Source organism: Pseudophryne corroboree, chromosome 6 (assembly GCF_028390025.1).
Source record: "Pseudophryne corroboree isolate aPseCor3 chromosome 6, aPseCor3.hap2, whole genome shotgun sequence".
Classification (NCBI taxonomy): Eukaryota; Metazoa; Chordata; class Amphibia; order Anura; family Myobatrachidae; genus Pseudophryne; species Pseudophryne corroboree.
In genome coordinates, this window is record NC_086449.1 from 111,187,340 (window position 1) to 111,201,921 (window position 14,582).

The window sequence follows — 14,582 nt, forward strand, 5'->3', positions numbered from 1 at the left end:
TAGGAAATAAAAGGATTTTTAAAATTAATGAAGCAATAATAATGCAGTATCACTTATCAGTCTCACGGAAAACCAGGAAAGAGGCAGGATGTCTTAGGTCTGAAGACTATATGTATGTCAGACCAGCCCCTATACAGAATCCAGCCAATCACAATCCAGGCAGCTTTTCTTACGTTCCTCCTACAAAAACTGTAACCCCTTCCGTGCCAGAGTGATGCATTAAGAGGCGCGCCGAAAGCCCAGCCGGTGAGTTTATGCTGTCTCGGCCACATTCATGACCTACGCAGTCTTTTTATCACTTTCCAAGCAATGATGCATCTAGCCCTTTGTATACTAGGTGTGTGCACTGCAAAGATGTGTACAACTCTACATATGGGTGAATATAAGTATTTCTTTTTATGCACGCAGACTGCTGGGAGGCTCTCCATCTATCACATGTACATGTGTGTTTGTGAGATCAGGCACCTTTTACTGCCTCCTCACTGACCTGCCTCTAAGGAGGAGAGAATGTAAGTACTGAGCCATGGAGCATTGGACAGCGAGTGGTAGAACTGGTATATTGATTCTTCTGGGTGGTCTTCAGTATGCCGGCTGTCGGGATCCTGGCGCACAGTATACCGGCGCCGTAATTCCGACAGTCGGCATACCGACACTTATTCTCCCTTGTGGGGGTCCACGACCCCCCTGGAGGGAGAATAAAATAGCGCGCCACCGAGCCCGCAGCGTGGTGAGCGCAGCGAGCCCACAAGGGGCTCATTTGTGCTCGCCACACTGTCGGTAAGCCGGCGGTCGGGCTCCCGGCGCCGGTATGCTGGTCGACGGGAGCCCGACCGCCGGCATACCATACTACACCCGATTCTTCTACATGTCCCCATCTGCTCATCTACCCTGTAGAGTTGATCGCAGCAGCAAATTTATTAGCAGTTGGGCAAAACCATGTGCACTGCAGGTGGGGCAGATATAACATGTGCAGAGAGAGTTAGATTTGGGTGGGTTATATTGTTTCTGTGCAGGGTAAAATACTGGCTGCGTTATTCTTACACTGCAATTTAGATCTCAGTTTGAACACACCCCACCCAAATCTAACTCTCTCTACACATGTTATATCTGCCCCCTCTCCCCTGCAGTGCACATGTGAGAGGATGATGTTAGCCCTCGTTGTTTCACACAATGGGGGTCATTCCGAGTTGTTCGCTCATTGCCGATTTTCGTTATACTGCGATTAGTCGCTAACTGCGCATGCGCATGGTACGCAGAGCGCATGCGCTTAGTTGTTTTACTATAAACTTAGCTGTTTTGCTGTAGCGTCTGCGGCGCTTTTCAGTTGCACTGGTGTTCCGTAAATTATTGACAGGAAAGGGGCGTTTCTGGGCAGCAACTCAGCGTTTTCCCAGCGTTTGCTTAAAAACGCAGGCGTGTCAGGGAAAAACGCGGGAGTGTCTGGAGAAACAGGGGAGTGGCTGGCCAAACGTAGGGCGTGTTTGTGATGTCAAACCAGGAACGAAATGGGCTGAGCTGATCGCAGTGTAGGAGTAAGTCTGGAGCTACTCAGAAACTGCAAAGAATTTTCTATTCGCAATTCTGCTAATCTTTCGTTCGCAATTCTGCTATGCTAAGATACACTCCCAGAGGGCGGCGGCTTAGCGTGTGCAATGCTGCTAAAAGCAGCTAGCGAGCGAACAACTCTGAATGACCCCCAATGCCACCTCAGCATATCCTTATATCTTACAAACTGTTGTTTTTTCTTAACAGGTATTCTTGAACTATCAAATGAGTGAAAGACATTATTGGATTGGTCTGACTGATGTGGAAACTGAAAACAAGTTTAAATGGGTTGATGGAACAACATTATCATTAACATCTTTTAGGTATTTTTTTATTTTTTATTACAATAATTTGCTCCATGAGGCACAGGAAATTGGATTTACTATAACAAAACTGATGTAAAATCCACATGTCAAAACCTACATTACTGCATTTACTCCACAAAAATTAAGATTATAGTACCAATATAATACTTATGGGATAGAAATATTTACTGTCCTAAAGTGAATGATTATTTCCATTAAATATCCATGTATCTAAGTATATTGAATGAATATCCAATACAGTAGCGGCTCTTGCCACGGGTAAGCAGGACTTTTGCCCGGGGCGCCGCTGTCCCGGGGGCACTGCCGCCGTGGCAAGAGCCGCTACTAACTTGGATGGCGGCGGCGGTGGTTTAGAAAAGGTCCTCCCCGCGAAGGGAATCTAGACGCGCAGTGAGGTAGCGTCTAGTTTCCCTTCGCGGAGAGGACCTTTCTGTGCAGCGCTATGGGAGAGACGTCATGACGTCTCTCCCATAGCTGAGAGGAGCGGCGCCGGAGACAGAGTGCACTGGTCGGGAACAGGAACGGGGCTGGTAAGTTTTTTTTTTTTTTTTTACTAGGTGCACAGTTATTTTTGGGCACTACTAATGGAGGCACAGCTGCAGGGGACATACTAAGGGGGGCACAACTACTGGGGGCACAACTAATAGGGGCACAGCTGCAGGGGGCACAACTAATGGGGGCACAAGGTCTAGAGCCAAAGGAAACTTTCGCCCTGTGCGCCACAAGGTCTAGAGCCGGCCCTGATCCAACACAACAATCACCCATCGGTAGCAATACTGGGTCTCCTACTGGTTTTTACCTGCTGGACTGCAACATCTGTATCCAGACCATGGTTGGACTGGCCCATAGGGGCACAGGAGAAACCCCAGGTGGGCCCCACGGGGTTTCTTGTAAAATAATAAAGTATAATTATTTAAAATGTGTTAGCCAGTAATGAAGAGTTGTAAAACATGCACTGTTAGTAGTCCCTGAAGACTGGTGTTGGGAAACACTGCATTACAGAGTGCATGGTCCATACCTCCCAACACGACCCTCTCCAGGACGGACAGAATGCTCTGCTTCTGGACTTTCTTCTTAATTTGTGATTGCCAGCATCTGTTTTGAACAGGTTAATGGATAAGAAAGGTGTTTCAGCACAGGTGATAGCAATCATACATTAAGAGGGAAGTCCAGGAGCAGAGCATTCTGTCCCTCCTGGAGAGGGTCATGTTGGGAGGTATGATGGTCTGCACCGCTTTATAAATATTTATAGTAAGTACTGATGCATTGCATGCATGATAATGTACCAAATAATAAAGCGCAATGGAATTTGCTGCGCTATATAAGAAACTGTTAATAATAAATAAAAATGAACTGCAATGCACTGTAGTGAATTCTAGGTTAGTGAATGAATGCAGAGCTACACTGCCATTCCAATTACCGGCAGAACAGTGTTCATTTTCTTAAATCCTACAGCCAACAAGAGGAGGGGACAGAGTAGCATCATGGAAGGATGAAACTTGGTGTAGTTTCTGTAAAAGCAAACCATGTTAATCGGTGGTCCTGCCACACCAGGTAACTTACCCTCTAATAGAATCAGAGCCGGATTTAGACCTCATGGGGCCCTAGGCAAGATACCGTTTTGGGTCCCTACCTCCTTCAACAATCCATAGCACGGGTTACGGTCGTTAGGTCGACACAACTTAGTTTGACACTCATTAGGTCGACCACCGAAGGTCGACATGGCCGTTAGGTCGGCATTCACTAGGTCGAAGGTCAGAATGTCGACATGAGTTTTTCCTTTTTTGGGATTTTTTCATACTTAACAATCCACGTGGACTACGATTGTAACGGTAACCTGTGCCGAGTGAAGCGGTAGCAGAGCGAGGCACCTTGCAAGGGGACACGGTGAAGTAATTTGGGTTCCCCGTCACTTTACGGTGAAAACGACACCAAAAACAGTCAAAAACCTGATGTCGACCTTTTGACCTGTCGACATAAGGGCCACGTAGACCTACTGGCAATGTCGACCTAATGAGTGTCGACCTAAGTTGGGTCGACCCAGCGACCCATACCACTATATTTTCATTCCTGGTTGCAAGCGATATAAAAAAAGTACCTTGGTGCATGTGTAGTGCATACTTGCCTACCTGACCCCCTCCATGAGGGAGAAAATGCTCTGTTCCTGGACTTTCCTGGTAATGTATGATTGCCATCACCTGTGGTGAAACACCTTTCTTATCAATTAACTAGCTCACCACAGGTGATGGCAATCATACATTCAGGGCCGGCAACAGAAATCTTGGGGCCCGGTACACTGATATCCCTGTGGGCCCCCCCGATATACAAATATAGGGGCGTGACCACAGAGCTCCTTTTACACATTACGTCAGGCAGAGTCTCCCTTTTTACACATTACAGCAGCAGAGTCCCATTTTTTACACATTATGGCAGCAGAATCCCCTTTTTTACACATTAGGCAGGCAGAGTCCCCCATTTTTACACATTATGGCAGGCAGTCCCCATTTTTACACATTATGGGAGGGGGAGAGAGTTATACTCACCTGTAACGAGCCAGCATGCCCCACCATAATGGCCATCCCTACCTTTTCTCGCCCTGCAATCTTCGCTCTTACCTACAGTAATACCAGGTTTACAGGGCAGATGTAATGCATGCACATGCATCCATGATATGTGCCTGCACGCAGCCCATCCCAAACCCAAAGCCCCAAACTCCTGCTGGAGAGCCGAGTGCACCTGCAATGCAGACACTTGACTTACCAGACACAGCCGCCAGCGCCGTGAATCAACGAGGCTCAGCCTCCGAGTGACCAGCTTGATGCACCCCGCCGCAACAAGCTGCCAGCAGTCCCGCAATCCTGCTCCTGCCTGCCTGCTCACGCTCCTCACAGCAGAGACAGGGCGGGCGGGGATGACTGGGAGAGGAGGGGAGGTCCGGAGGTAGCGTTGTGTGACAGCTGACCTGGGGCTGGGCTTGGGGATGCTAAGTGGTGACCACAGATCATGGGGGTGGAGGAGCTGAAAAAAAAGGTCAGTTATTGATTACTTTTAACTGCACAGCGGGCGGCCCGCAGCTGGCGCGATGCCGCAATATATATAATTATTTAGATCTGTTACATGCTGCCGCCGCTCAGGGGCGGATCCAGAAGAAAATGATAGGGGGGGCACCATGGAAGGGGCAAGTACATTTGCGTGCGGCTTCGGTGCATGGTGCAGTGTGCAGGGGCAGCGTTTGAGGGACAGGGGGCAGCGTGTGAAGGTCAAGGTGCAGGGGGAAATGTGTGTGGTGCTGGGTACAGGGGGCAGTGTGTGAGGGGCAGGGGGCAGCGTAATAATGCCCACAGTAGTAGCACCCCGTAATACACATAATGCCCACCACAGTAGCGCTTCTTATACAATGCCCACAGTTGTAGCGCTCATTATGCAATGTCCATTGTACTGGTAGTGCCCCTTATACAGACCCCATAGTAGTGGTGCCCATTATGCAATGCCCGTATTGCCCTCAGTAGTAATGTTGCCTGTAGTAATACCCCCAGTCATTTAGCACCCTAGTAGTTATGCCCCCAGTGGTAATGCCCCTGCAGTTATGACCCCAGTAGTTTACCCCCCCTTTAGTTTAGCCTCCCAGTAGTAATGCCCCCAGTAGTTTGCACCATTGTAGTTATGCCCCCCTTGTAGTTTAGCCCCCAGTAGTAATGCCCCCAGTAGTTTGGCCTCCCTGTAGTTTAGCCCCCAAGTAGTAATGCCCCTGTAGTTACGCCGCCAGTAGTAATGCCCCTGTAGTTACGCCGCCAGTAGTAATGCCCCTGTAGTTACGCCACCAGTAGTAATGCCCCTGTAGTTACGCCACCAGTAGTAATGCCCCTGTAGTTACGCCGCTAGTAGTAATGCCCTCCTGCAGTATGCCCCCAGTAGTTAGCCCTTTGTAGTTTGCCCCCTTGTAGCTTACCCCCAGTGGTTTGCCCCCTTGTAGTTGGCCCCAGTAATAATGTCCCCCAGTAGTTTGCCCCCAGTAGATGCCCCCCAGTAATAATGTCCCCCAGCAGTTTGCCCCCAGTAGATGCCCCCAGTAAAAATATCCCCCAGTAAAAATGCCCCAATAGATGATTCCCCCCCAGTAGTAATGCCCCCCAGTAATAATGCCCCCAGTAGTAATGCCCCAATAGATGACTCCCCCCCAGTGGTAATGCCCCCCAGTAATAATGCCCCCAGTAGTAATGCCCCAATAGATGACTCCCCCCCCAGTAGTAATGCCCCCCAGTAATAAATTAATGCCCCCAGTAGTAATGCCCCAATAGATGACTCCCCCCCAGTAGTAATGCACCCCAGTAATAATGCCCCCAGTAGTAATGCCCCCCCAGCAGTAATGCCCCTTGCTGCTGCCCCCTCGTCAGTAGTAATGTCCCCCGTAAATTGCCCCCAGTAGGTGCCCCCGCTGCACTAAGAAAGATAAAAAAAGGACATACTTACCAATCCCCGTTCCCGCTTCCAGACATCCTCCTGGTGTCCTCTCCTCAGCACTATGAGAGAGACGTCATGACTGACGTCTCTCCCATAGCGCACGCAGCACACAGTGACGGCGCCGGAGGCCGGAGCTCAATACTGAGCTCCTGCCTCCGGCTGCCGCTGTGCAGGGAGATGGGCGCCCGCTGGTAACACAATCTCAGCAGGCGCCCGTCATTTTCCTGTGCGGCGGCGCGGGGACGGACAACGGAGGGAGAACGGACAGGGGGGCCACTGCCGCCGCTGGACCTTGGGGCCCCTCACAACGTCGGGGCCCGGGACGGCTGTCCCCTTTGACCCCCCCTGTCGCCGGGCCTGCATACATTACCAGGAAAGTCAAGGAACAGAGCATTTTCTCCCTCATGGAGAGGGTCAGGTAGGCAAGTATGGTGTAGTGTGATCACGGCACTTGCACAGACCAATAATTACTCAGTCGCATGAACATCTACATTGCATACGAATCAGGCAGTATGTATTTTGGAAGTAGATTTGAAACCTGTGTCACATTGAAAGTAAACTGACCGCCCACATACAGTGGATGAAACTATTTTGTGTCTCCAAACATTTCTCATCTTATCAAAGAACATCGCTTAACAACATTAAATATAGATGGTGTAATGGTTAGCATTACTGCCTCACAGTACTGAGGTCATGGGTTTGATGCCCACCATGGCCCTAACTGTGTGGAGTTTGTATATTCTCCTCATAGTTGTGTGGGTTTCCTCCAGTTACTCTGCTTTCCTCCCACAATCCAAGAATATACTGGTAGGTTAATTGTCTCCCAACAAAATGAATCCGTGTGTGTGTGTGTGTGTGTGTGTGTGTGTGTGTGTGTGTGTGTGTGTGTGTGTGTGTGTGTGTGTGTGTGTGTGTGTGTGTGTGTGTGTGTAGGGAATATGGGGGGCGATTCAGACCTGATCGCCAGGCTGCGGTTTCTCACAGCCTGCAATCAGGTCTGATTGCGCATGTGTATGCACCGCAATGCATAGGCACGATGGACCGCAGCAACGGGGATCGTCAGCCAGCGACGGGATGGTGCAAAAATTCAGAACGCGCCCACGATTGCACGGAGATTGACAGGAAGAGGGCGTTTGTGTGTGTGTCAACTGACCGTTTTCAAGGAGTGTCTGGAAAAACGCAGGCGTGTCCAAGCGTTGGAAGGGAGGGTGTCTGACGTCATATCTGAAGTGATCACAGCGGCTATGTAAGTCCTGTGGTGCGCAGAGACTGCCCAAAATCAGTTTGAGCAGCTCTGCTACACATGCGTTCGCACACTTGCACAGCTAAAATACCCTCCCCCTGTAGGCGGTGGCTATCTGATCGCAGGGCTGCAAAAATCGCTGCCCAGCGATCAGGTCTGAATTACCCCCATAGATTGTAAGCTCCACTGGGGCAGGGACTGATGTGAATGGACAAATATTCTCTGTAAAGCACTGCGGAATATGGCCCTCATTCTGAGTTGTTCGCTCGCTAGCTGCTTTTAGCAGCATTGCACACGCTAAGCCGCCGCCCTCTGGGAGTGTATCTTAGCTTAGCAGAATTGCGAACGAAAGATTAGCAGAATTGCGAATAGAAATTTCTTAGCAGTTTCTGAGTAGCTCCAGACTTACTCAGCCATTGTGATCAGTTCAGTCAGTTTCGTTCCTGGTTTGACGTCACAAACACGCCCAGCGTTCGCCAAGACACTCCCCCGTTTCTTCAGACACTCCCGCGTTTTTCCCTTAAACGCCAGCGTTTTTTCGCACACGCCCAGAAACACCCACTTCCTGTCAATCACAGTACGATCACCAGAACGATGAAAAATCCTCATTATGCCGTGAGTAAAATACCTAACTTTTGTGTAAAATAACTAAGCGCATGCGCTCTGTGAACCTTGCGCATGCACAGTAAGCGACTAATCGCAATATAGCGAAAATCGGCAACGAGCGAACAACTCGGAATGACCCCCTATGTGTGCACTATATAAATAAATGGTGATAATAAATAAGATTTTACTCACCGGTAAATCTATTTCTCGTAGTCCGTAGTGGATGCTGGGACTCCGTAAGGACCATGGGGAATAGCGGCTCCGCAGGAGACTGGGCACAACTAAAGAAAGCTTTAGGACTACCTAATGTGCACTGGCTCCTCCCACTATGCCCCTTCTCCAGACCTCAGTTCGGATACTGTGCCCGGAAGAGCTGACACAATAAGGAAGGATTTTGAATCCCGGGTAAGACTCATACCAGCCACACCAATCATACCGTATAACTCGTGATACTATACCCAGTTAACAGTATGAAATATAACTGAGCCTCTCAACAGATGGCTCAACAATAACCCTTTAGTTAGGCAATAACTATATACAAGTATTGCAGACAATCCGCACTTGGGATGGGCGCCCAGCATCCACTACGGACTACGAGAAATAGATTTACCGGTGAGTAAAATCTTATTTTCTCTAACGTCCTAAGTGGATGCTGGGACTCCGTAAGGACCATGGGGATTATACCAAAGCTCCCAAACGGGCGGGAGAGTGCGGATGACTCTGCAGCACCGAATGAGCAAACTCTAGGTCCTCCTCAGCCAGGGGATCAAACTTGTAGACTCTTGCAAAAATGTTTGAACCCGACCAAGTAACAGCTCGGCAAATTTGTAAAGCCGAGACCCCTCGGGCAGCCGCCCAAGAAGAGCCCACTTTCCTCGTGGAATGGGCTTTTACAGATTTAGGGTGCGGCAGTCCAGCCGCAGAATGTGCAAGTTGAATCGTGCTACAGATCCAGCGAGCAATAGTCTGCTTAGAAGCTGGAGCACCCAGCTTGTTGGGTGCATACAGGATAAATAGCGAGTCAGTTTTCCTGACTCCAGCCGTCCTGGAAACATATATTTTTCAGGGCCCTGACTACGTCCAGTAACTTGGAATCCTCCAAGTCCCAAGTAGCCGCAGGCACCACAATAGGTTGGTTCACATGAAAAACTGATACCACCTTAGGAAGGAATTGGGAACGAGTCCTCAATTCCGCCCTATCCATATAAAAAAATTAGATAAGGGCTTTTGCATGATAAAGCCGCTAATTCTGATACACGCCTGGCCGACGCCAAGGCCAACAGCATGACCACCTTCCACGTGAGGTATTTTAGCTCCACGGATTTAAGTGTCTCAACCCAATGCGACTTCAGGAAATCCAACACCACGTTGAGATCCCACGGTGCCACTGGAGGCACAAACGGTGGCTGACTATGCAGCACTCCCTTAACAAAAGTCTGAACTTCAGGCAGTGAAGTCAGTTCTATTTTGGCAGAAAATCGATAGAGCCGAAATCTGGACCTTAATGGAACCCAATTTTAGGCCCATAGTCACCCCTGACTGTAGGAAGCGCAGAAATCGACCTAGCTGAAATTCCTCCGTTGGGGCCTTCCTGGCCTCACAGCACGCAACATATTTCCGCCATATGCGGGGATAATGGTTTGCGTTCACTTCTTTCCTAGCTGTAATTAGCGTAGGGATAACTTCCTCCGGAATGCCCTTTTCCTTCAGGATCCGGCGTTCAACCGCCATGCCATCAAACGCAGCCGCGGTACGTCTTGGAACAGATAGGCCCCCTGCTGCAGCAGGTCCTGTCTGAGCGGCAGAGGCCATGGGTCCTCTGAGATCATTTCTTGGAGTTCTGGGTACCAAGCTCTTCTTGGCCAACCCAGAACAATGAGTATAGTTCTTACTCCTCTCCTTCTTATTATTCTCATTACCCTGGGTATGAGAGGCAGAGAAGGGAACACATACACCGACTGGTACACCCACGGTGTTACCAGAGCGTCCACAGCTATCGCCTGAGGGTCCCTTGACCTGGCGCAATATCTTTTTAGCTTTTTGTTGAGGCGGGACGCCATCATGTCCACCTGTGGCCTTTCCCAACGGTGTACAATCATTTGGAAGACTTCTGGATGAAGTCCCCACTCTCCCGGGTGGAGGTCGTGTCTGCTGAGAAAGTCTGCTTCCCAGTTGTCCACTCCGGGAATGAACACTGCTGACAGTGCTAACACATGATTTTCCGCCCATCGGAGAATCCTTGTGGCTTCTGCCATCGCCATCCTGCTTCTTGTGCCGCCCTGTCGGTTTACATGAGCGACCGCCGTGATGTTGTCTGACTGGATCAGCACCGACCGGTGTCGAAGCAGGGGGCTAGCCTGACTTAGGGCATTGTAAATGGCCCTTAGTTCCAGAATATTTTTGTGTAGGGAAGTCTCCTGACTTGTCCATAGTCCTTGGAAGTTTCTTCCCTGTGTGACTGCCCCCCAGCCTCGAAGGCTGGCATCCGTGGTCACCAGGACCCAGTCCTGTATGCCGAATCTGCGGCCCTCTAGAAGATGAGCACTCTGCAGCCACCACAACAGCGACACCCTGGCCCTTGGAGACAGGGTTATCCGCCGATGCATCTGAAGATGCGACCCGGACCACTTGTCCAACAGATCCCACTGGAAGATCCTTGCATGGGACCTGGCGAATGGAATTTCTTCGTAAGAAGCTACCATCTTTCCCAGTAGCGGTTTGGGTTAGGGTATTAGGGTTAGTGTAGCTGTTTGGGTTAGGGTATTAGGGTTAGCGTAGCGGTTTGGGTTAGGGTATTAGGGTTAGTGTAGCTGTTTGGGTTAGGGTATTAGAGTTAGTGTAGCGGTTTGGGTTAGGGTATTAGAGTTAGTGTAGCGGTTAGGGTATTAGGGTTAGTGTAGCTATTTGGGTTAGGGTATTAGAGTTAGTGTAGCGGTTTGGGTTAGGTATTAGGGTTAGTGTAGCGGTTTGGGTTAGGGTATTAGGGTTAGTGTAGCGGTTTGGGTTAGGGTATTAGAGTTAGTGTAGCGGTTTGGGTTAGGGTATTAGGGTTAGTGTAGCGGTTTGGGTTAGGGTATTAGGGTTAGTGTAGCGGTTTGGGTTAGGTATTAGGGTTAGTGTAGCGGTTTGGGTTAGGGTATTAGGGTTAGTGTAGCGATTTGGGTTAGGGTATTAGGGGTTTGAGTTAGGGATAGGTTATTAGGGTTGTATAGGATTTAGCGGATTGGGTTTGGGGTTATGGTTAGGGTGAGGCCCCATGAAGAAATCCGGCCTGTCCAAAACATTTCCCAGAGTCTGGTTGTCTGCATTGTGCATGTTAATAACTTGTTATATACGTGTAATGTAAGGCAGTCCTGTCCACTTCTCACCTACCATTAAAAATAAATCCTATAGTGTACTTGAAAAACAAATAAGGTAGGTGTGTGTGTGTGTGTGTGGTGGGGGGGGGGGAGGCGGGGGCCTGTCTCGCTGTATACTTACACCGACATCTATCAATTGCAGGGCTGTTGGGTAGTCAGTGTCTAGCTGGTGAAATTATCCTGCCACCAGAGTAATGTCACTGTTATATTAGGCAGACACCCAGTGTGAAAGTGCAAATGAAAGCCCTGTGCCACACAGCCCGGGAGAGATAAGGCCACCATTGTCTGTGGTGATAACTCATCAGCATCATTATATGTCATAGGCACAAACACACACATTACTGTGTACAGGTGTAGCCATGCTCATCTTACAGTGATGCGGTATGCTGCACGGCCAATGGAGCGATTGCCGGCTGCGAATAGTCGCAGACCGATATGCCATGCAGCAAGCCGTGTTGCAGCATGCCGCATCACTGTAAGATGAGCATGGCTACATCTGTATGTACCCTAACCCACCACACCACCAGCTCTTTGTGTCCACACCACAGCCCCCACTGCAGATGCCACCTCGCAGCGACCTTCTGATCCCTAGTACTCTGTCAGATGAGAAATATGTGTTATATTTAAGGAGCAACGGGGAAAAGGCCATCCACCTTTATAGTACTAACTAAGAGGGAAAAACCTAGGGTTAGGGTATTAGGGTTCATTTAAAGGTTTGTGTTACGGTATTAGGGTTAGTGTAGCGGTTTGGGTTAGGGTATTAGAGTTAGTGTAGCGGTTTGGGTTAGGGTATTAGGGTTAGTGTAGCGGTTTGGGTTAGGGTATTAGGGTTAGTGTAGCTGTTTAGGTTAGGGTATTAGAGTTAGTGTAGCGGTTTGGGTTAGGGTATTAGAGTTAGTGTAGCGGTTTGGGTTAGGGTATTAGAGTTAGTGTAGCGGTTTGGGTTAGGGTATTAGAGTTAGTGTAGCGGTTTGGGTTAGGGTATTAGAGTTAGTGTAGCGGTTTGGGTTAGGGTATTAGAGTTAGTGTAGCGGTTTGGGTTAGGGTATTAGAGTTAGTGTAGCGGTTTGGGTTAGGGTATTAGAGTTAGTGTAGCGGTTTGGGTTAGGGTATTAGGGTTAGCGTAGCGGTTTGGGTTAGGGTATTAGGGTTAGTGTAGCTGTTTGGGTTAGGGTATTAGAGTTAGTGTAGCGGTTTGGGTTAGGGTATTAGAGTTAGTGTAGCGGTTTGGGTTAGGGTATTAGGGTTAGTGTAGCTATTTGGGTTAGGGTATTAGAGTTAGTGTAGCAGTTTTATATATATATATATATATATATTAGGGGTGAATTTCATTTTACCGGCAACCGGGATCCCAGGGGTCAGTATCCCGACGCCGGGATACCGGCCGCAGAATGCCGGTGGGGGGCAGCGAGTGCAAGAAGCCCCTTGTGGGGGCTACATCCCTATATTAGAGATGAGTAACTGTGACTTCCACAGATGCCACTGCCTGCCAGTATACAGGGGGTAATTCAGATCTGATTGTAGATGTGCTACATTTAGCACATCTACGTTCAGTTTCTCTGACATGCGGAGGGACACCCAGCACAGGGCTTGTCCGCCCGCATGTCAGACCCTGCGACAATGCTTTTGCACCCGCTGAGCAGCTCCCTGCCTGCGCAGTCTATCTGCGCTGGCAGGTGGCTACCCGCCACATCTCGGGTCGCCACAGCCCACCCCCGCAATGGCCCATACATGCCTGCGTTGTCCGGACTGCGCCCCACCAACGGCGTTCTGTCAATCATGCAGAGGCGATCGCAGCCCTGAGATGCTGTTAGCATCTCACTGGGCCTCCCAGGGGACACACGCGCAAACGGATTCAGGGGTCTATTTACTAAGCCTTGGATGGGGATAAAGACACTAAAGTACCAGCCAATCAGCTCCTAACTGCCATTTTTCAAACACAGCCTGTGGCATAGCAGTTAGCAGCTGATTGGCTGGGACTTTATCTCCGTCGGATTTATCGCCATCCAAAGCTAAGTAAATAGACTCCTTAGACTGCAATCACTGCCGCTGCAGCGATCCAGTCTGAATTACCCCCAGAGGTGAGAGTGAATCCCACAGCCCAGTGATGCAGAATTGTATTACATTATAATATTTTCTTGATTTTCTCTTGCAGCAACTGGGGGAATGGAAACCCAGATAATAAAAATGATGAAGACTGTGTTCAACTGAGGGACTGTGGAAGATGGAATGATGCGCAATGCTCTGGTGTAAACTACGCCATCTGTGAGAAGAGCCTCTAAACGGAAAAACAATGCTAATGTATAAAAGGATTTTCCCTGAAACGGAACCATTATCACAGCATTGATCTGTTTTGTGAAACTTCATCCAACACTATTATTAGGCCGTAATCTGTTCTGTAAATGTGCACGTTAGATTGTACTTTTTTTCTGTTTTATGTTTGAGCCAGCCCTTATCCCAAACTTTTCTGTAGCCATTCTCAATCCTTAGCGGGAGATTTATCAAAGAGATAAAGTGGAGAGAGAGACATTACCAACTAATCTGCTTCTGTCATTTTTCAAACACAACCTGTAAAATGAAAGAAGATGATTGGTTGTTATCTCTCTTTAAGCTTTGATAAATCTTCCCCTGTGTCAGAAAAGTCAGCCAGTACAAGGTGAGATAAGTGGTCACTGGGGTTGTATCACTACTAGGTTTCTTTGCACTAGTGGATCAAAGGATAAAAATATGAACCAGTAAACACATTTGTCTGAGTCACTGATATAATGTATATCAAGTAAATATACTGCAGGAAGAAATTCTAATTAGATCAATAAAAACTGTATACAATAAATAGGTAACAATGTTTTATGTTTTAATCAATTCCATACACAGAAAAACATTTGAAGAGCAGAAAGAAATGAGTGGATTTTTAGTGCATACCAATTACTACCATGGCTGTTGAAATTTCCTGCTGTCTCCCCCTACACACAATCACTTATCTCAGAGTTATCACTGATCGTTGCCTCGTCACTTCTGGCCCTCATTTCGAGTTGATCGCTA

General features: G+C 48.6%; 1 protein-coding gene across 6 annotated transcripts in view; it reads left to right on the forward strand.

Moving 5' to 3' along the window:
• The window catches only part of LOC134936579 (CD209 antigen-like protein C), a 171,174-nt gene extending 156,894 nt beyond the window's left edge, over positions 1-14,280 (forward strand). For 5 of the 6 annotated variants that reach the window (XM_063931673.1, XM_063931670.1, XM_063931672.1 and 2 more), the window contains 2 exons: positions 1,753-1,868; positions 13,696-14,280. In XM_063931673.1, coding sequence (XP_063787743.1) covers positions 1,753-1,868; positions 13,696-13,822 — 243 coding nt within the window. In that variant the 3' untranslated portion in view covers positions 13,823-14,280. The remainder of the gene's footprint in view (positions 1-1,752; positions 1,869-13,695) is intronic. The other variant, XM_063931675.1, reaches the window with a different exon arrangement.
• Positions 14,281-14,582: the final 302 nt, after the last annotated feature.